This window comes from Balaenoptera borealis, assembly GCF_965194805.1.
Source record: "Balaenoptera borealis genome assembly, chromosome: 20".
Taxonomy (NCBI): Eukaryota; Metazoa; Chordata; class Mammalia; order Artiodactyla; family Balaenopteridae; genus Balaenoptera; species Balaenoptera borealis.
In genome coordinates, this window is record NC_138879.1 from 7,044,924 (window position 1) to 7,065,436 (window position 20,513).

A 20,513-nucleotide genomic window follows, 5' to 3' on the forward strand; every position below is an offset into this window, starting at 1 on the left:
TGCCGCTCCCCGCACCGCCCATTCCCGGCTCCCGGGGTCTGCCCCTCCGATCCACTGCTGCCCCACTCCCCGGGTCCTTCCCAGCCGGACCGGTTGCCTCTGCGCGCTTTCTCCTGCGTGGCAGCGTTATCCCCCCTCGGTCTCTCCCATTTCCACCCAGCCCCCAGGGCCCGCAACCCTCCCAGCCTCCCGTCCCCTGCCCCCATCCTCACCACTGGTCCCCACGCCATCACTGGGCCCACACTTTCAAAGCCAGCCCTCTCCAGTTTCTTCCTTGTCAGTCCCTGTACTCGCATTCTGAGGATCCTCTCTTTTAGTTCCCCTTTTTCTGACCTGTCAAACCCACATGTCCAGACGGCCCCGCTGTTATTGCAGTCACAAGCCCTCAGCCTTCCGTTCTGTGGAAGAGAAGCCCTGATTCAGTGCCCCTGCTCCAAGAAAGCAGCTCCGCGGTCTAATGAGAGCGAGAGGTCCCTCCGAGTCCCACAACTCCCTTCTGGCCACCTGCCTTCCCTGAGAATCCTTTTAGGTTCATCCATTTCAACAAATAGGTTGAGGGACTAGTATTCACCAACACTGTGTCAGGGGCGGGGGCAGAGGGGGCTTAAGTAACAGGGTCTGCCCTTTAAGAGCAATTAGCTAGGGAGAGAAACAAGGAACAAATTAGCCATGGTTCAGCCCAGTGAGGCTTTGATAGAGGCAAATTAATAATAATAATAATAGTGACAACAGCATCTCCTACATAACAAAAACTTACCTCTGAGATAGGTATTATACCCATTTTACACTAGGGGAAACTGAGGCTCAAAGCAGTTAAGTTGTCCAAAGTCATATAACTGGTAAGGAACAAAGCCAAAAAAGCAGATTCAACTCTGGCCCCAAAAGAGGCTGCATTTTTTCAATAATATCGTCTTGCATGGTGTGTCTGGAAGCTTCTAGAAATCCTAGCTTCTTCAAAAGGAGGTGACATTTAGTTTAAACTGGAACTCCACGAGTAAAAAATGAAGGGTGCACCGTCTAGGCACAAAGGCAGGGTAGGACAGGTGTGGAGGTAGGGAGGAGGAAGACGGGGATGTCACCCTGTCACTGAATGAGCAGACTGGACAGGATAGCTCTGTCCTTGCTCCAGAGGTGGGTTTTCCCTGCCCTGGATGAAATCTTGGACAGGCTCCATGGCTTTTCTAATCACTTCAAGATAACAAATGAATAATACCTTTATTTGGCGTTAAAAAAAAAAAAAAATCAAGTCCACCCTACAAATCACCCAGCCCCAGTCCAGGCCAGAGTGACATTAAAAACTCTGAATCTTATTCATTAGGGAGATGCAAATTGAAACTACAATACAATAACTATTACATACCTATTAGAATAGGTTAAAAACCAAAACAAAACCTGAGGATACAAATACTGGTGAGGATGGGGAGCATTTATATTTTCTTATAAAGTTAAATATAGGGACTTCCCAGGCAGTCCAGCGGTTAAGACTCCACCTTTCAAATGCAGGGGACATGAGTTCGATCCCCGGTCGGGGAACTAAGATCCCACATGCTGTGCGGCCAAAAATAAAAATAAAAATAAAGTTAAATATACAATTACTATACAACCCAATAATCCCACTTTTGGTATCTCCCCAGGAGAAATGAAAACATATATCCACACAAAAAGCCTGCGTAATGCATATAACAATTTCATTCATAATCACCAAAACCTGGAAACAACCCAAATGTCCATCATCTGGTGAAACAACAGATTGTGGTTCATGCATACAATGGGACTAGTACTCAGGAATAAAAAGAAACAAACTACTGGTACAGGCAGCAACAATGTGGATGAATCTCAAAAGTGCTGTGTCAGACACAGAAGGCAACATACTGTGTTATATCATTTATACAATATTCTGGAAAAGGCAAAATATAGGGACAGAGAACAGAGCAGTTGTTGCTGTGGGCTGGAGCAGGATGAGGGGACTGACCGTTGAAAGGGTATGAGGAGACTTTGGAGTGATGAAAACATTCTCTGGTTTGATTGTGGTGGTGGTTCCATGACTGTATATGTTTGTCAAATTCATACAACTATACACCTAAAAGGGATGAATTTTACTGTATGTAAATTACACTTCAATAAAAAATACAAACACCAAGAGCAGGTGCTCACCGGCCATTCCAAGGGATTCATTGTGAACGCTTCGGTCTTGCCCGTTGTTCTGAGCCATTCCTGTGGTTTGCAACCAGGAACTCCAGGTGGCACCGAGATATTATTGGTCACCCATGGACAAGTGGACAGATTAGCCAAATTGAGTTTAATCAAGGGGTGATTTAGGGAATTCCCTGGTGTCCAGTGGTTAGGACTCTGTGCTTCCACTGCAGGGGGCATGGGTTCGATCCCTGGTCGGGGAACTGAGATCCCATATGTTGTGTGGCGCAGCCAATAAATAAATAAATAATTTTCAAGGGTGTCCCTCGAGAAAGAGGAGGAAGCTGCATGGCCATTTGGTACCCAGCCTGGGAATAATACATATAGTCACTTCTACAATACTCTATTGGTAAAGCAATCACAAGCCCTCCAGATTCAAGGGGAGGGGACGCACCTCCCCACAGAAGACGTGTCAAAGAAGTTGGCACCATGTTTGAAACTGCCACATTGTGGGCAATTCTATCCTCCACACTTCCTCCTCCCAAGCCCAGTCCATCTCTCTCCTAACGTTTGTCTTTTTTTTTTTTTTTTAATAAATTTATTTGATTTATTTATTTTTTATTTTTGGTTGCATTGGGTCTTCGTTGCTGCATGCGGGCTTCTCATTGCAGTGGCTTCTCTTGTTGCAGAGCACGGGCTCTAGGCTCACGGGCTCAGTACTTGTGACGCACAGGCTCAGTTGCTCCGTGGCATGTGGGATCTTCCCGGCCCAGGGCTCGAACTCATGTCGCCTGCATTGGCAGGCGGATTCTTAACCACTGCGCCACCAGGGAAGCCCCTAACGTTTGTCTTTAAGTCTTCTCATCTCAGTAAATGGCATCTCCCAGGTTCTCAAACGAGAAATCCAGTGTCAGCCTGATGCTTCTCCTCTTGTCAACCCCTCCTCCAGTCCATCACCAAGACCCGATGATGTCATCCCCCAGACGTATATATTATAAGTTCTACCTCCCTCATCTCTGCCGCCCCCACCTTTGCCAGGGCTCCCACCATCTCCTGTCTACCACAACCACCACTCCTGCCTCCTTTAATCTACTCTCTGCAGAACAGCCTGAGGAATTGTAAACTGCAGCTCACAACGCTCCCCCACTGAAAACACCTGGGAGCCCACTGTTAGAGTCAATTCTCTCTGGGTCCCACTGTGACCTCCAAGGCCCTGCATGATCTGGGCCCTGCTCCCCCTCCCCCGAACCCCCAGGTTCCACCCACACTGGTCTTCCTTTATTTCCTCAGACCCTCTAAGCTCTTTCTTCCCGGGATCTCTGTACAAGTTGTTCCTTCTGACTGAGACATCCCTCCTCCCACTCTTCAGGCGGCTGTCCCCTTCTCATGCTTTAGGGTCCTATCTTAAAAGTCTCTTTCCCTGAGAGATTTCCCATCCCCAGCTGTTGTTAGTTCATCCTTCAGTGTGTTTCCTAAAACTTTCACCACCATCTTAAATGTTTTTGCCTTTTTGCCTGATTTAGGTCTGCCTCTCCTACTGAGATGCAAGTTTCATGAGAGCTGGGGCTGGGTCTGTCTTGTTCTCTACATCCCCAGCACCTAGCACTGGCCTAGCACACAGTGGATAACTGAATGAAGAGAACTCCTGGGCGATCACAGAAGATGGAGCCACTTTGGGAATCCACTTCAGTCAATAGGAAAGGCACATTTTCACCCACTGTTTTTCAGATTCATTTTTTAGTGCCTTTAGGAGCCTTTCAGGTAGGGCAAGTGGATCTGTTCTGGGGTGGAGATGGATAAAGAAGGAGGGCCAAGGAATATGGTTCTGCCACTGGTTTTAGAGCATCCATTTGTTCCTTCATCAGGCACCTGCTACGTGCCAGCTGGAGTCCCTGCCCTCAAGGAGCTTTTAGTCTGCTGGGAGCCAGATGGATCCCATACAGGAGACCGAGTGCTGTGTTGCAGTGGGAGCCCAGGCAGCCAGCAGTGAGCAAATGTGCCTGGAGCTTCTCCACAGTTCTCTTAGGCCTGTATCTCAGGCCTTGACTGCAGGCCTGACCTGCCCCCGTGACCTCCCACCAGGAAGGTAAAGTCCCTGGACAGTCTTCCCAGCACCCCCGTCAGGAGCCCCGCCAGAAGAGGGGTAGTGATGGGCAAGGAGTGGATCCTCCAGGTAAAAAATGTTACAATAATACTGATCCTAAGAGCAAACACTGAATAGTGTTCATATGGTCCAGTCACTGTTCTAAGCCCTTGGCCTGTGTTAACTCAGACCAAGAGTTTATAGCCCCTCCCAACAACCCCGTGAGGAGGTATCAAAGGAGGAGAAGTAAGAATGACCCCACAGGAGGGACACCCTCAGCATAAGCATCCTAAAGGTCACTGCTGATGACAGGCCTGGAGGGTTTAAACTGCAGGGATTTGGGGTAGACACACAGAAGCACTTCCTGACCACAAGGACTTGTGAGACTCTAACATAATTCCCCTTTCAGAACAGACAGTTGTCTGGGACACACTCCGATGGTGTATGGGGGAAGGGGGGTTGGACATCAGATGACCTCACTCATTGAAATGTACTGAGTGCCTTTCCCCGCCAGGCACTGACCTCAGAATGGTGGAGGGGACAGATGGGGCGAGATCATTCAGTGCAATGTAAGCCCAGCGCTAAAATCACGGGTCTGGGGACAGGGAGGGTAGCGCGGCCTGCAGGGGTGGGAGCACCCAAGATGCGCAGCGTGTGGTGTCAGTGGATACCCCGACGGCGCAGAGGCGCGGGCTGGGCACCCTGCCCCTCCCCCAGGGTGACTCCTGTGACTGGGAGCGCCGGGACCCTCTAACGTCAGTGCTGCCTGCGCATGCGCCGTCATTTCCGGTGGGCTGGGCTGGGCTGGGGGCAGAGGGGGCAGCGCTCACGCTCTTCGGGGAGGGCGGTTACATCTTCAAGTCCCGGATCCTAGCTCTCCCGGGGTTCCGTATCTGTGCTCTGGTCCCAAATCCAGCATCTGGGCTTGCATTTCTCGGGAGCTCGTGTGAGAGCTCGGGGAGAGCTCCTGGTCGCCCGAGTGTGAAACTGACCCCAAGGGAATCATAGTGCCCAAGGCTGAGGAGACATCGAATCCACCGAGGCTCTGACCATCAGCATCGAGCCTTGAGGCCCCTGACAAGGAACACCACGAGAGAGGTCTGCCTGACACGCAGATGAGGTACCAGGCTCTGGGGGTTACCAAGGTCGGGTAGTTTATACTTCCCACCCCTGGGCTTGACTCTGCCCTGCTTAGAGGAAAGACCAGAAATGGATCCCAGGGCTTGTTGGCTGATAGCTCAGGGAAGCTGAGGAATTTCCTTCTTCAAAGGTAGATCTTATTTTCCTCCTCATGGCATAGTTTAGAAAATACCAAGTCTGCCCTGAAGGCACCGGGAGTGGTACCACTGGGCACCACCGATGAACCAACCCAGGGGGTTCAAATGAACCAACCCAGGCAAAGGGCCCAGCACAAGCCTGGCAGGCAGCAGGCACCACACCCCTCAGCCACCCCAGCCTCTACCCTCTGTTCCCTGCAGAGGGGACAGGGAGGCTCCACCAACCTGGCAGAGTTGGTTGCCCAGCTTCAGCTCACTCCCACCCCACACCAGCCCCATGAGATCCAGGGACTCCAGCCTGAATCACTCCACCCCGTGCTCAGGCAGCAATAAGAATTCAGCCTTAAAAAAAAAAAAAAAAAAGAATTCAGCCTTTGTGACATTTATTTATCCTTGCCAGGCAATGCTTCTGTGGTTGGGGCAGGTAGAGGGTGTCCACAGGAAGGGAGGGTATTTGGGTCATGCTGAGGGTGTGGTCAGCGTGGTAAAGGCCAAAAGCTGAGAGATGATCCAGGAGCTGGATGTTTTCAAACATGGGGGTCTTCTAAGTCATCGCTGAAACCAACCTTAGCTGCAGGGGTTGGCGGTGACTTTTCAGGTTGAGGGGTTGCCTTTCATTGCTAGCATCCTCACTGCACAGGACGTGGCCCTCAGCCCTTTGCCCCTGTTCTCCTCTGGCAACTCCTTAAACTCCCTGGCTCCTGTGGGTACATTTCCACACAGCTGCAGAATGAAGAAATGAACACATGGGAAGGGATTTGGTGGTTTTGGAATGTGGCCAGATCCCTGTGGAACAGCCACCCAACCTGCTTGTCCCTTAGATTCATTTTGTCCCCATTTCAATAAATGGCATCACTGTCGCCCAGTTACTGAAGCCAGACGTCTAAGGCATCACTCTGATTCTTCAGTCAATTCCTCTGCACATCTTAGTTCTACAACTCAAATATTTCTCATCTCTCTCCATTTCCACTACCACCAGCCTTGCCCATCTCACCGTTACCTCCCTTCTAGATGATTGCAAAAGCCTCCAAACTGGTCTTCTTGCTTCCATTCTTGCTCCCCTCCAATCCATGCTCCAAACTTGCTAGTGATATTTCACAACTGAAAACGAAAAGCCTTTTATTGGTCCTCTCTGTCTACTTGGGAACAAAAAAAAAAAATCCCAACTCCTTCCCATGGCCCTAACTCCAATTCATCTGTCTTCTATCCTCTCCACTCCAGCTATGCTGGGCTTCCATCAGTTTCTAATATATGTCAAGCTCTTAGGGCCTTTGATCTTGCTGCCTCCTCTGCCTGGAACACTCTCCCCCCAGAGCTTGGCATGGCTGGCACCATCTTATCCTTTAGGTATCAGCTTAGATGTCACCTTCTAAGGGAAGTCTTTCCTGAACCTTCCCCCAGACTCTCTCACAGAAGCCTGTCAATTTCCTTCACAGCACATTGCAGGTTGTAATCATTTATTTATCCCCACTAGAATGTAAGCTACACAAGAGCAGAAATTGCCTGTGTCTTAGCCATAGGGTGTTTTTTTCCTTCTTCTTGAGTAAACTATTCTATTAAAGTATAACATTCAGAGAAGTGCACGTAAGTATACAGGACAATGATTTTCACAAATGAACACACCTGTGTGTAACCAACACCCAGATCAGGAAATAAAACACTCCTGGCCCCTCAGAGTTCCCCCATATGTCTCCCCAAGGCCAAATACTATCCTGATTAGATTTGTTTTGCCAATTTTGAACTTTATGTACATGGAATCCTGACCCCCAAAGATAACCACAACCTAATCCCCAGAATCTTTGAATATGTTACTTCGCATGGCAAAAAGAATTTTGCAGATGTGGTTAAATTAAGCATCTTGAGATGGGGAAATTATGCTGGATTATCCAGGTGGGCCCAATGTAATCACAGGGTCTTTAAAAGTGGCAGAAGGAGGCAGGACAAGTCAGAGTGATCCAGTGTGAGAAGGATCACCTGCTGTTGATGGTGTTCAAGATGGAAAAAGGGAGTCATGAGCCATGCAACGTGGGCAGCCTCTCTAGAAGTTGGAAGAGGCAAGGAAAGAGACCCTTCCCTGGAGCCTCCAGAAGGGAACAAAGCCTTGCAGACAACTAGATTTCAGTCTTCGAGAGCTATGTCAATCTTCTAACTTACAGAACTGTAAGATAATAAGTTTGTGTTGTTTCAAGCCACTAAATTGGGGGTAATTTGTTACAGAAACAACCGTGGCTCCTTCTCAAGAAGTTCAACAACTTGTCACATGTTTATTGGGTCATTTAGGTCATTTGTGAAGTGCTTGGTTAAGTCTTTTACCCACTTTTCTACTGGGCTGTTTTTCTTTTTCTTGTGGATTCGCAGGTGTTCTTTCTATATTCTGGATACAAGTCCTTTGTTTGATGTATTTGCCACATATATTCAGAGTCGGTTATACTCAGGGTGCTTCAACAGTACCAGCACATGGTGGGGCCTAATAAAAGTGAGTTACATGTATACTTGAGTCTGAAAACTCCTTTAAGGAAAGAATGCTCGGATAAGTGACACTGTATATAGTTTAATGGATATAGTTGGGTATAGGATATGAATCCCAGGGAGAGGGAAACAGGACCTTAAAGGGAAAGGCCCAGAATGCAGGTAACAGTCAAAGTTCACCACTCCTAGCGTGAGGTTTCAGGCCACAGGCATTTAAACACAATTTCTTAAAGGTAATTTCCGATTAATTTTCATTCATTCAAAGAGTCTCCATGGAAGGTAGCAGTAGGTCAGCCTGCTCTGGGCACTGAAGAGCCAGCTGTGAACAAGAGCGACAAGATCCTTGCTTTCAGGAGATCTACGGGGAGAGAGAGACAACAGTAGGTAAACAAGATAAAATGATTTTAGGCATTGAGATGTAAACTGGAGTCGGCTGTGAAGGGAAGGTGGGGTTGATTCAGCGACAGCCGAACCTCGACACTGCGGAGATACCGCCCTCGGCCCCGCCTCCAGTTTTGCATAGTCTCCTGATTGGCCATCGGCGGCTGGCCCCACCCCGCGGAGCGGGCGCCTCGGGAAGAGCGAGGCGGACCCCGCCAAGATGCAGCGGCGGCTCCGGGTGTCGCCGGGCGGGCCGGGGGTAGCACGGGCAGGAGTCGGGCAGGGGGCACCCGCCGCGCCACCCGCTCGCTCCTAGCGCCCCAGACCTGCCGGCCGGGCCTGGGCCCTCCTTGCCGCCGTCCCGCCCGCCGTCCCCGCCCCTCCACCTTTTGTGCAGCTACCCCCCGGTGCCCCGGGCTCCGCAGGACCCCAGCCGGGCCAGACCGCGGCAGCGAGCCAGCCCCGTGCGGGCGCCAGGCCGGCGGCCGATGGCGAGGGGGCGCGGCGCGGGCGGGGGCACTGCAGCCCGAGTCCGCGACGCGGGAGGCTCGGCCCGCCTCCGCCGCATTGTCCCGGGCCCCGCGCCCCGGCCCTGAGCCGCGCCGCCGCAGCGCCCAATTGCAGCCCGCCGCCTGCGGGGCCATGCGGAGGGCCGCCAGGATGGAGGACTTCACCGCAGAAGAAGAGGAGCCCTGGTACGACCAGCAGGACCTGGAGCAGGGTGAGCAAAGGGGGTGGCAAAGAGGGGTGCGCCCCGCGACCTCTGTCCGCTTCTCCATTGTTGGGCGGTATCACCCCGGGGAGGGCTGGGCTGCACCCGGCGTGCCGGACTGAGAGAGGAGATGCGTCTGGAGAATGGGGACGTGGAGAGAGAGGGCGCTGCCCGGGAAGACCCGAACCAGACCCGTGGAGACCTGCAAAACTGGGGGGAGCGGTCTTCCTCTTTCCCCGAACAACAGGGGCATACTTCACCCAGTTCGCCCACCCCATTTTAGAGACAGGAACTGCCCCGGCGCCCCGGGCATTGTTGGGGGAGTCTGAGAGTACTGGCTGGAAGTCTTTGGAGGTCAGGAGGTGGCTCCTTGGTTATATTTTGCTGAGAGGGGTTTTGGGGGGCCGAGGGGGGAGGAAGTTATCCCCTTTCCAAATCCAGCGGCACACTTCCCTGCCAGGATTCCTGAGCTCCTAGAAAGTTTCCCCAACTCCGTTCCCCTCTACCCAGGGAGGTGATGGGGGTGCCGGCACCTTGCCGATGGAGAAGCGGTGGCTACTAGGAGTCCAATCTGCCTTCCAGAGGGAGAAGTCCCCTGGTCCTTCCCCTGCTGGCCTTCTCCCAAATGTCTCAAGGTTTGGAGGGGATCAGATTTGGGAGTTCCGAGCAATGCCCCAGATTAGAGCCTGAGTAAACAGGGAGTCACTTTCCCCTCTCTCCCATCTGAGGGCAGAGAGGGCGACTGGAAGGGGGTTGATGAGGTGGCCGAGGTGACGTCACTCCAAGTAGGGGGCGGGGCTGTTAGGACAGGAAGGAGGAGGAGGCCTAAGAGGGTCAGGGCCAGGGCCTGCTGGAGTGAAATCAAATCCAACCTCTCCTCCCAAGAAAAGTGCGTCATTCTTGGATGGTCAGAATTGGAGGGGCTAGGAAACATGTTCTAGAAGTGACCACAGTCACCCAGCAAGCCTGGTGGGTGTGGACACAGTCTGGTTCAGTGTGTGCAGACACCCTCTGCTCTGGGTCTCCATCCATGGGGCCCAGACGCCTGCCTTTGCCCTCATGTGAGGCATCTAGCCAGATCCTGGAGCCTTTGGTTTCCGGCCCTGACCCACATCCCCACGTGGCCACATTTGCTGGTAGATGAGGCGCTGCCCTTGTGTTCAGGACCGTGGGTTAGTCAGAGCCTCTGGGGGACCAGTGTAGGACGGGGGGGTGCTGGGCTGGACCGCGCCTCTGTGTCCTGGAGGCTACCCTCAGCCTCCCTGCCTGGAGTGAAATGCCCAGTCCTGGCTGCAACACCCCCCTTCCCCATCCTGGGCAACTACCCCCAAAACCTCACATTACACAAACACGTATCAGGCTCCACTTAAGTGTCGGACACTATCCTGGGAGCTGGGAGTAGTCCCAGCCCTGGCCTCCTGGGTGCACCTGAGTAGGTGGAGTTGGGCTTGTAACTGAGTGGGGATGATAGGATGCAGTGAGAGGGCTTCATGGAAGAGGCGGGCCTAGAAGGAAAGATTGGAAGCTGAGTGCCTGGGAAGATGGCCTCCTTGGAGGCAGATGCTGATGTTGTTGCTGTCTCATTTCATTCCCGCACCCCTAAAGAAGTCTCTGGCACTGTGCCCGGCCCAGATGTGGGAGGAAGGAGCTAGGGAGTAGGGGTGGGAGATGTGCTGCATCCGGAGAGGGAGAGAGATGTCGAGATTCCAGCTGGGTCGGGCAGCCATGCTCTGGGTCCGGGGTCGGGAATGGGCCCCACAGGCCCCTGCTTTTCTGGCCTTACTGGTCTGCAGCAGTCAGCCTTGCCTCATAGCCTGAGTAGCAGCCAGAGCCCAGGAACGAGGAGGGAAACCAGAAATGAGACAGTCTCAGAAGAAACTGGAGCTTTCCACCAGAAGCCAAACGTCTGCTTGCTGTGGGCCAGGTGCTGTGCTGAGCCTGGGACGTGATCTCCACCCTCGCAGTCTCCACAGTCCGGCAGAGGAGGCAGAAATGGGATCAGACTAGCACTTGTGACGGAGCGACAGGGGTTCTGCAGCAGTGAGCCCCTGAGGACAGTGAGAACAGACGTGAGGGCCTTCTGCTGTAAGACGCGTAAAGGTTTATACACCCCTCGGAGCTGGAGGGTGAAGAGGGCCCTCCCGCTCCGCCCCGGCAGAGGAAGGCAGGCCAGCTGTCTTAAGTGGAGGGGGTGCTTGTACCGAGGCACAGAGCCATGCGAAAAGACCACGCATGACTGCAAAGTAGGAATTATCTGGAGTGCTGGGGTGGGGGTCGGAGGAAGTCCCAGGCACAGATGCTGCAGCACCCCACGGGGACCGGCACGGAGGGCTGGATGGTGGGGTGAGCGTGGGCCAAAGGCCAGACACGTGGGGGATCGCGTGCCTGTTCCTTCCCCCCCTTCCGCACACCCGCTCCCCAAATTCTCTCCCGCCCAGCTGCCCCCAAGTTGCCTCTGAGTGTCCCAGGACATGGTTTTTCTCAGCTAGCCCCAACTCCGCTGAGGACGGGCCCCAACTTTACTTTCAGATGCTTGGCCATCAAGCTCCTGTTTGACTTTGATGCTGTTCCGCCCCAGTGGAGGCAGGCATCTGGGACAAACAGGGCCCTCCTTTCTCACTGTGTTCCCTCTGCCCACTGCCACGAGCACCTGTAAAAATAGAAAAAACCATTAATTATTAAGCGCTGGCACTCTCTCTCTGCCTGCCTCCCTCCCCCACCTCGGACGAGGTATGGCCGGCCCCGTGGGTACCTCTTTCCAGGCTGAGAGATGGCTGCTGAGTCACAGAATTGAGGTCCTGGGCTCCTGACCTTGAGTCTCAGCCTCAGGGGAGAGCTCTGACATGGCGAGGGGAGGGAGGTGACCGGACCCCAATTCTGCGGACCCAGGGTTCCTGACACTGGTGCCCCAGAGGTTGTGAACAGGACCCCTGTAGCCCTGCCAGGTGGTAGCTGGCCTCCTTCTGCCCCCTTTATCTTTGTCTTTTCTTCCCTATGTCTGTCCTCTGTCCTTTTCCTACCTCTCTTCTCTGGAGTCTAGGGGGTCCCACCGTGACCCTAACCAGGAGGGGCAGTAGGATTTCAGGATTTCTTTTCAAAGACATCCCCTTGGCTCCCAGCCATTCTCTCTAGGGCTCTGGGGCATTGCCCCTGGGCAACACCTCTGCTGGCATTCAGAGGGCAAAACTGCTGCAGCCTACTGCAGGAGACCCCAGAAAATGCTGGGGTCCACGCAGGGGAGATGCCAGTTCAGACTCAGTACCTTCCTTGGCCTGGTCCAGTGTAACCATTAATCTGGCTGTGACAGGCTGTTTATTCAGATTCCAGATTCTACTTCTGGCTTAGCCAGCTCCCCCGTTCTCCCACTCCCAGGACTCCCTCCCCCTCTGGCCCAGGGGGAGCTGCACCCTCCCCGAAGCCGTGCCCAGCCCTCATTTAGCTGGTGTCCTTTCCCCAGCACTTGGCTCCACTCAGTGCCCTGCCCTGCAGCTTCTAGACTTCTCTCATGATCCCTCCTGGCAGCTCGGACCAGCTTAGCTTGCATTGTGATCCCGTTTCCCTGAGACAGTCTCTGAGATTCTCCCCAAGCCGCTTCTACTGTGTTCCCTTCCTCCGCATCTCGGAATCGCTAAGCGGCCCGGGTCACATTCGCTGCCTTCAGTATCCCCGGTTTACAGTATGAGTTGCAGCTGCCCCAGCCCACCCCACTGGCAGTAGGAATACACACACAGCTCAGATGCTCACCTGGAAGGAAGAACATAAAGTGCAGTTGTTCTTGGCCTTTCCTCACTCTGCCTCTGACCTTGGACTCAAGGTTAAGTTTCAGGGGCTTCGTGCAGGCCACCCACAGAGCCTGTCCTCCCACGCCAGTGCAGGAGGTGGCATCCCTAGCAGTGGCCTCGTCACAGACGACCTGACAGTTCCCAAGGGGAAAAAAAACGTTAATGAGTGTGACCCTCTGTTCTTTTTCATGTATACGTGAATTACTTGATAGCGTTTGTGGATGAGCCAAATGTCCGCCATCCCATTACAGAGAGCAGGAAGCTGGCGTGCCTCCCTCGTCACGAACTAGGGCTGGTCTTGCTGAATTTCCACCAAGAACACAACATAAATTGATCTGACCTCCTCTTTGAGACCACAGTCTGATCCTAGGCTTCCCTTAGACATATATTTATATATTTAAATACAAATAATACTATATTTACAAACATATTAACTTTTGTTTCTTTTCTAAATTTTTATTGGCGTATAGTTGATTTACAATGTTGTGTTAGTTTCTGCTCTACAACAAAGTGACTCAGTTATACATGTACGTATATCTACTCTTTTTTAGATTCTTTTCCCATATAGGTCATTACAGAGTATTGCGTAGAGTTCCCTGTGCTATACAGTAGGTCCTTATTAGTTATCTATTTTATATATTACCCTTTGCTTCTAAAAGGAGTTAGGCCTATATATGGGGAAATATCCACCCCAAATGTCTAGGTACCCTCGCCCAGCTTCAGACCCACTGAGAGAATTTTTAGGGATTCCAGCACCTACCATTCCCTTCTAACCCCTCCCCCTTCCCACCATACAGCCCCCTAAAGACAGGCCAGATTCTCTCCCGACCTCTCTGATAGGTGTTCATTTACCTTTGGCTGGGATTGGGGAGAGGAGGTTCTGGTCCCACGGGGTACAAGAATCGGGGCTACTGGGGGAAGAGGTTGGTTTTGCTGCCCAGGGAAAGGAGAAGGTTTTGGAGAGGGGCGTGTGTCACTAGGACCAAATGGTACCCACCTGGGGTGAGGAGATGTGAATTCTGCTTCCAATGTGGCTATAACCCAGGTAATGAAACCTTGGGTAGGTTATTCTTCTTTCCTCTCCAACCTGTCATCCATAGAACAAGGAGGTTGGGCCAGAGCTTTTTTTTTTTTTTTTAATATTTATTTTTATTGCACCATTTTTTACTTTCCTGTTTTCTCTCTCTCTTTTTTTTTTTAATTAATTAATTTATTTATTTATTGGCTGCGTTGGGTCTTCGTTCCTGCGCACAAGCTTTCTCCAGCTGCGAGCCGGGGCTGCTCTTTGTTGCGGTGCGCAGGCTTCTCATTGCGGTGGCTTCTCTTGCTGCGGAACACAGGCTCTAGGTGCACAGGCTTCAGTAGTTGTGGCACGTGGGCTCAGTAGTTGTGGCGCGTGGGCTTAGTTGCTCCGGGGCATATGGGATCTTCCCAGACAAGGGATCGAACACGTGTCCCCTGCATCGGCAGGCGGATTAACCACTGTGCCACCCGGGAAGTCCTGGGCCAAAGAACCTTGAAGCCTTGTCCAGTTCTAACACCCAGCAAGCCCTTCTGCCCCTCCCCCTCTCAGTGAGCTCCAGCCGCCCTTCCAAACCCAGCTCCAAGGCTGCTTATTGCCTGAGATTCCCACTGTCCCCTGCGTGAACTCTCCCTTACCTATCATCCCAGGGCACTTTGCCCCTATGTCTGCTGATGCTCTTATCACATTCCACTCACTCTTTCTTTCAAAAAAGATTTCTTATTCACCTGCTCTGTGCCAGGTATTGTTCTAGGTCCTAGGAACATCAGTGACTGAAACAGGCAAAATCCCTGCCCTGTAAGCTTACGATTTAGTCAAGGGAGATGAACAAGATAAGTGTACAAATTGTTTGGTAAATTAGGTGGTGATATGAGGTCAGGAGAAAAATGAAGCAGGGAGGGAGTGGGGCATGGGGGAGGGTGCAATTTTGAGGTCAGTGAGGTCAATGTCTGAGGAAGGCCTCCTGGAGAAGGTGACGTTAAAGGCAGAGAGGGGTGAACCCTGGGAGTGTCTGGGGAGAGGACATTCCAGGCAGAAGTGACAGCCAATGCACAGGCTTAGCTTGTGGCTTACATCCCCTTCCAGGCCTGGAGTCTCCCCAGGGGCGGCCCCTGGGTCCTGATTCTCTCAGGGTCCCCAGAGGCCCAGCCCAGAATGAATGCTCAGAACAGGAATAGCGGGGGGTCCTCCAACTTCATTCTCAGCTGCTCATATTCCTCCCACCCTCTGCCCCCTCTCCCCCAAGACTTGCACTTAGCTGCGGAGCTGGGGAAGACGCTGCTGGAGAGGAACAAGGAGCTGGAGGAGTCTCTGCAGCAGATGTATTCCACCAACGAGGAGCAAGTGCAGGAGATTGAGGTGAGGGGCCACACGGGCCCTGCACAGGCTCCGCCACCCGTCAAGGACCCCTTGGCCCGTGTGTACCTTTGTGTAGCTTAGGAAAAGGTGCCCTCTTAGCAGACCCAGCCTTGGCCCAACAGCCTTGTGCAGTTCACAACCTGCACAACTGTCCCAGGCAGCCCTATTGCACTACCATCTTGACCCCTCCCTCTGCTGCAGGCGAATACCCCAAAGCAAACCTGTTCCTAGAAGTGGGAGGAGGGCCCAAGCGGAGACATTTTCCCCAACACAGTTCTGAAAGGTTACTCACCCACCCCCACCCCCAGTACCTGACCAAACAGCTGGACACGCTGCGGCACGTGAATGAGCAGCACGCCAAAGTGTACGAACAGCTGGACCTGGCGGCCCGAGACCTGGAGCTGACCAACCAGAAGCTGGTGCTGGAGAGTAAGGCTGCCCAGCAGAGGATCCATGGGTGAGGGCCGCGTGGGGGGCTGGGAGCCGGGGGCGGGGGCGGCCAAGGAGGGGCCCAGGGCTGGGTGTACATGGGGTGCGTATTGACCAGTGGGTGTGACTCAGGCTCCTTCCTTTAGAAGCCCAGGTCTGGGAACCTGGGATGGTAGTGAGTTTGCCCTTGTCCATTTGGGCTGGCTTAACATTCAGGACACAAACCTTCTTGAAGCACCAGCTACACACCAGGCTCTGTTTTAGGCACTGGGGAATACAGTGATGGGGATGTAAAGCCACTGTCCCGCCCTCTGGGAGGGAAGGCAGACACGTAAATATTTTATTGCAGTGCAGGGTGATGAGTGATTAGATGGGTGTACAAGGAACTGAGGAGACACGGAGGAGAAATGGTCAGCTCGGCCTGGGAGGTGGGGGAAAAGAGTGGGTCCTTGGGCATACAAGGAGTTCCCTGTCTGACCTCAGCACCAGGCAGCATGGCTCAAGGTCACCTGTTTGTCCCCAACCCCCAAGTCCCCCTAGGGCTGCAGTGAGGAGGGCTGGCCCCGTCCCCTTAAAGTCCCTCCCATGCGTGTGTCCCCCACCCCATCCCCAGGCTGACGGAGACCATCGAGCGCCTGCAGACCCAGGTTGAGGAGCTGCAGGCCCAGGTCGAGCAGCTGCGGGACCTGGAGCACCTGCGAGTGCGGCGGGAGAAGCGGGAGCGCCGGCGCACCATCCACACCTTCCCCTGCCTCAAGGAGCTGTGCGCCAGCCCCCGGTAGGTGAGGGTGCCCCTCGAGGGCAGCAGCCCGGACCCCGGACCGCGTCTCCGAGTGCCCGGGGCTGCCAACCATGGCAGGGAAGGGCGGGTAGGCGCCAGGCAGCAGGTGGGAACGAGAGCTGCCGCGTTTTCCAGGCTGTCGGAGAGGCTGCTCCCGTTGCTGACGACAGCAGCTGGCGCTTGTGAGCACTGGCCGTGTGCCCACCACTCTGCCAAGTGATTTAATTCTCACGGCAATACCGCAAGGTGTGGTTTCTCGTCCCCGCTACTCAGAGGAGGAAATTGCAACTCCGAGATCATGTGTCTTATCCAAGGTCACCTGTTTGTTTAGTAAGCCAGAATTCTCACCCAGGAGGGGTTAACAACTATACCTTTCAGTTCTCATTAAGTCTTTTGAATAGGATGACTTCCTAATGTAAGAATACTGTACACACGGTGTATTTAGGGGGTGTTTCAATAAAGGTCCTGGTAGGAGACAGATAGCCTCCGCCCAGAGTAACTGAGGAGTGCTTAATAAAGAGGTGTGGGCAAGGTGCGGGGAAACCAGAGGGACACTGCAGCCCCCTGGGGTTGCAATAGCAAGGAGCTGTTAACCATCCTGAGGCCTGAAGGGACCAGGAGAAGGGAGGTTACTGGAACCTAGAAGGCAGGGAGAGCGCTGTCTGGTCTACAGTGACCAGGGAAGGAGCCCAGGGGGAGACGTTCCCCATGACCTCCCTCTGCCCCCATCCCCCTGGCCCTCCTGCCCGTGCCTCCCATTGGCTGAACCCAAGAGAGAGCCAGGAAACCTGGCGGAAGCTAAGGGCAACCTCCCAGGGCAGAGAGCAGGGGGAGAAAGGCCGAGAGCGACTCTAGGGGGGCAGACTATCCAACCCCGTGGGGGAGAGAGATGCGGCTGGGCTCCCGGGGCCTTGGCCGTGCCCACCGCCCTCTGCCCACTTGGCCCTGCTCCCTCCCAGGTGCGAGGATGCCTTCCGCCTGCACAGTTCCTCCCTGGAGCTGGGCCCGCGGCCCCTGGAGCAGGAGAACGAGCGGCTGCAGACCTTGGTGGGCGTGCTGCGCTCCCAGGTGAGCCAGGAGCGGCAGCGCAGAGAGCGGGCGGAGCGCGAGTTCGCGGCGGTGCTGCGGGAGTACGCGGAGCTGGAGCGGCAGCTGTGCGAGATGGAGGGCTGCCGCCTCCGCGTGCAGGAGCTGGAGGCCGAGTTGCTGGAGCTGCAGCAGATGAAGCAGGCGAAGACCTACCTGCTGGGCCGGGAGGACCACCTGGCCGAGGCCCTGCTGGCGCCCCTCACCCAGGCACCTGAAGCCGACGACCCCCAGCCGGGCAGCGGGGACGACTCGGGCACCCAGGACGGGCTCTCCTCTCCGGCCGCGTCCCCGGGCCACACCGTGCGCAAGAGCTGCAGCGACACGGCGCTCAACGCCATCGTGGCCAAAGACCCGGCCAGCCGGCACGTGGGCCACCTCACGCTGCACGCCAACAGCGTGCGCAAGCGGGGCATGTCCATCCTGCGCGAGGTGGATGAACAGTACCACGCGCTGCTGGAGAAGTACGAGGAGCTGCTGAGCAAATGCCGGCAGCACGGGGCAGGGGTGCGGCACGCGGGCGTGCAGACCTCGCGGCCCGTCTCCCGGGACAGCTCGTGGAGGGACCTGCGGGGCAGCGAGGAGGGCCAGGGGGAGGCCAAGGCGGGCGAGAAGAGCCTGAGCCAGCACGTGGAGGCCGTGGACAAGCGGCTGGAGCAGAGCCAGCCCGAGTACAAGGCGCTCTTCAAGGAGATCTTCTCCAGGATCCAGAAGACCAAGGCCGACATCAACGCCACCAAAGTCAAGACGCACAGCAGCAAGTGAAGGTTCCCCGGCCAGTGGCCTCCCCCAGGATCAGACCGTGGGGTCCCTCTTACCCGGGCTGTGCAGCCTCTGGTGAGAGAGGGAGCCCTTTAGCAGCAATACACCCCAGAGGGAGGCTGCTCTCTGACCCAGGGAGCACGCGGGGGACACCCGTTCCCTGCTGACGGGGGAGGCTGTCAACACCTCTTGCCTCCCAGGACCCTCCACCACCCCGCGCCAGCCCAAAGGCGCAGCCAAGAGTCTGCAAGCCAAATGTCCCCACTCCCCGCTCTCCCAGCCCCCACTCCCTGACCCTGGGCCTTGCTCTCAGATTTGTGGCCAACCTTCTGAAAGCCATTCTGGACCAGTTGGCTTTTTTTCCCAAAGTTCTCTTTTTATTTATGTTTTTTTTGAGAGATTTTTTTTTTGCAAGGCAGGGTCTCCCTGACCCCTCACCACAACTGGAAACACTTGAAGGGGGACCCCAGAGCCAGATGTTGCAGGTTCCAGGGGTCTCCTGGACCACCCACTGCTTCTCCAGCTGTGACGTGCTGTCATTCCCTTAGCACCAGCTGTCCCACCTCGAGGGTCCTGACGAGGTCAGAGACGGCCCCTGCCATGCAGAGCAGAAAGCCTGAGCCAGGCCTGAGCGGCCCCGACTCCAGCCCTGGTGAGGGCGGGCTTCTCCCTGGACATCCTCAGCCCACTGCAGATCTGTAGCCAATCAGCTCAGAGCCAGCCTCCCCGGGTTCCAGCCCCGGAAATGCCTTCTGGGTATCAAGCCTTCCAGGGGTCTGGGCAGTGGGAGCCCCCTATCTCTGCATGCCTCCTCTGACTCACCGAGCTTGGCCTCTGCCTGTTCCCATCTCAGGGACCATGATGTGTCTCATTCATTCCCATGCTCCCCCCAGGCCCACCCCACCGCAGGTCATGCCTGCCACCCCCAGAATGTCCTGGATGTGTGCCACCAGCCCATGGTCCCAGCATCCTCCCCTGCCCCCCTTTACTGGGGCCCGCCCAAGAGTCTCACCCCACACTGGGCAGTAATGAAATGGGACCAGATGGGGAACATGTCTCCTCCTTCCCATACAATGCCTGCTTTTGAGGACCCAGCTGGGTCAGGGGTTTAATCTTTTGTTAAGGCTTCAGAAGGTCCAGCTTCAGCTAAGAGCTTCAGCTAAGAGATGCCCAGGTCCCCAGCTTGCCCTGAGAAATTCTTCAGGGCTCCCAGTTCCTTCTTCCTGAGACCCTAGAAATCAGAGGAGCCATACAACGCGGTGGAAGTCGGTAGCCCCGGCCTCTGTGCTGGGAGCCCAATGGGGAACCTTCATGCCTTATTTGTTTCTAAGGGGTAAAGGGGTTTTCTTAACAAGCCTGCCCAACCTCCCTGAAGGCGCCACCCTGCTTTCCGGGCGGCACTGTGATGAGAGCTGTCAGCTGGTCCTTCCATTCACACATCTTGGAACCTTTCGTCCGTTGGAGCTGGGCAGCTCCCAGCCATCCGTGTGTCTCCGGCATCTAGTGTGGAGGGGGTGGGGTGGGATGGGACGGGTGGGGGAAGGGCTTCTGCCTGTTTGCTCCCCGGTTCTGTAGCTGCTGACCAGCGTCATCTTTGAAGTATACATGAGAGAAATATATTTACAAATGCTTTATTCTCTTCTTTAATAAAAAACGCACCAGTAATCTAAAACCAGAAATGGAGCCATGGTCCTGTCTCTGTGCATCTCATACACCCGCCTCCCATCACACAGCTATCTATGGGGGGGAGGGGCACAGCCTGAGCTTCACCACCCCCATGACTGGCAGCCGAACAGCTCGAAATAGCAGGCTCTTGGAAGTTTCCATATTTGTTGAGTACCAGCTAGGCCAGTCACGTTGCCTTGCAGGGTACCCCGTGGGGTGGGCCCTCCTTGCTGTACTGATTTTGAAATCCCTCCTCCCAACGCACACCTGCTTTGTGGTTCACCAGCTTTGTTGCTCTGCGGCATGTGGGATCTTCCGGGACCAGGGCTCAAACCCGTGTCCCCTGCATTGGCAGGTGGATTCTTAACCACTGCGCCAACAGGGCAGCCTTCCTTTGCCTTTTAAATCACCCTTGCCCTCAGCAACCTCATGAGGCAGTGGTAAAATCTCTGTTTTACTGATGGGGATCCTGAGGCTTAGAGGTTAAGTTAGTAATTCAAAATCACATAGAAATAGTCGAACCCAGACCTGATCAATCCCACTGTGTGATACTGCATGTTCCCTACCTCCACG

The 20,513-nt window shown here is 54.5% G+C and overlaps 1 protein-coding gene and 1 long non-coding RNA gene across 3 annotated transcripts; one reads left to right on the forward strand and one right to left on the reverse strand.

Annotated features, from left to right (window-relative positions):
• Positions 1-8,024: 8,024 nt before the first annotated feature.
• Positions 8,025-9,676, reverse strand: LOC309618278. The gene is made up of 2 exons (XR_014238394.1): positions 9,589-9,676; positions 8,025-8,320 (listed from the first exon to the last, which is right to left on the reverse strand). It is a non-coding gene; the product is annotated as an uncharacterized lncRNA (long non-coding RNA).
• CDR2L (cerebellar degeneration related protein 2 like) lies at positions 8,545-19,954 on the forward strand. 2 transcript variants are annotated; one of them, XM_082371757.1, is made up of 5 exons: positions 8,545-9,064; positions 15,105-15,217; positions 15,526-15,674; positions 16,260-16,424; positions 17,387-19,954. In XM_082371757.1, exons 1-5 carry the CDS (start codon positions 8,986-8,988, stop codon positions 18,276-18,278), a joined length of 1,398 nt encoding a protein of 465 aa, XP_082227883.1. In that variant the 5' UTR covers positions 8,545-8,985; the 3' UTR covers positions 18,279-19,954. The 2 variants fall into 2 exon arrangements, with proteins under 2 accessions (XP_082227883.1, XP_082227882.1); XM_082371756.1 differs by lacking the exon at positions 8,545-9,064 and adding an exon at positions 9,577-9,690.
• Positions 19,955-20,513: the final 559 nt, after the last annotated feature.

Bases quoted from the DNA above. Each gene is read 5' to 3' on its own strand.
- CDR2L (XM_082371757.1), top strand. From the start codon at position 8,986: ATGCGGAGGGCCGCCAGGATGGAGGACTTCACCGCAGAAGAAGAGGAG. The intron at 9,065-15,104 runs GTGAGCAAAGGG...CTCTCCCCCAAG, and splicing joins CCAGCAGGACCTGGAGCAGG to ACTTGCACTTAGCTGCGGAG. The intron at 15,218-15,525 runs GTGAGGGGCCAC...CCCCACCCCCAG, and splicing joins AGCAAGTGCAGGAGATTGAG to TACCTGACCAAACAGCTGGA.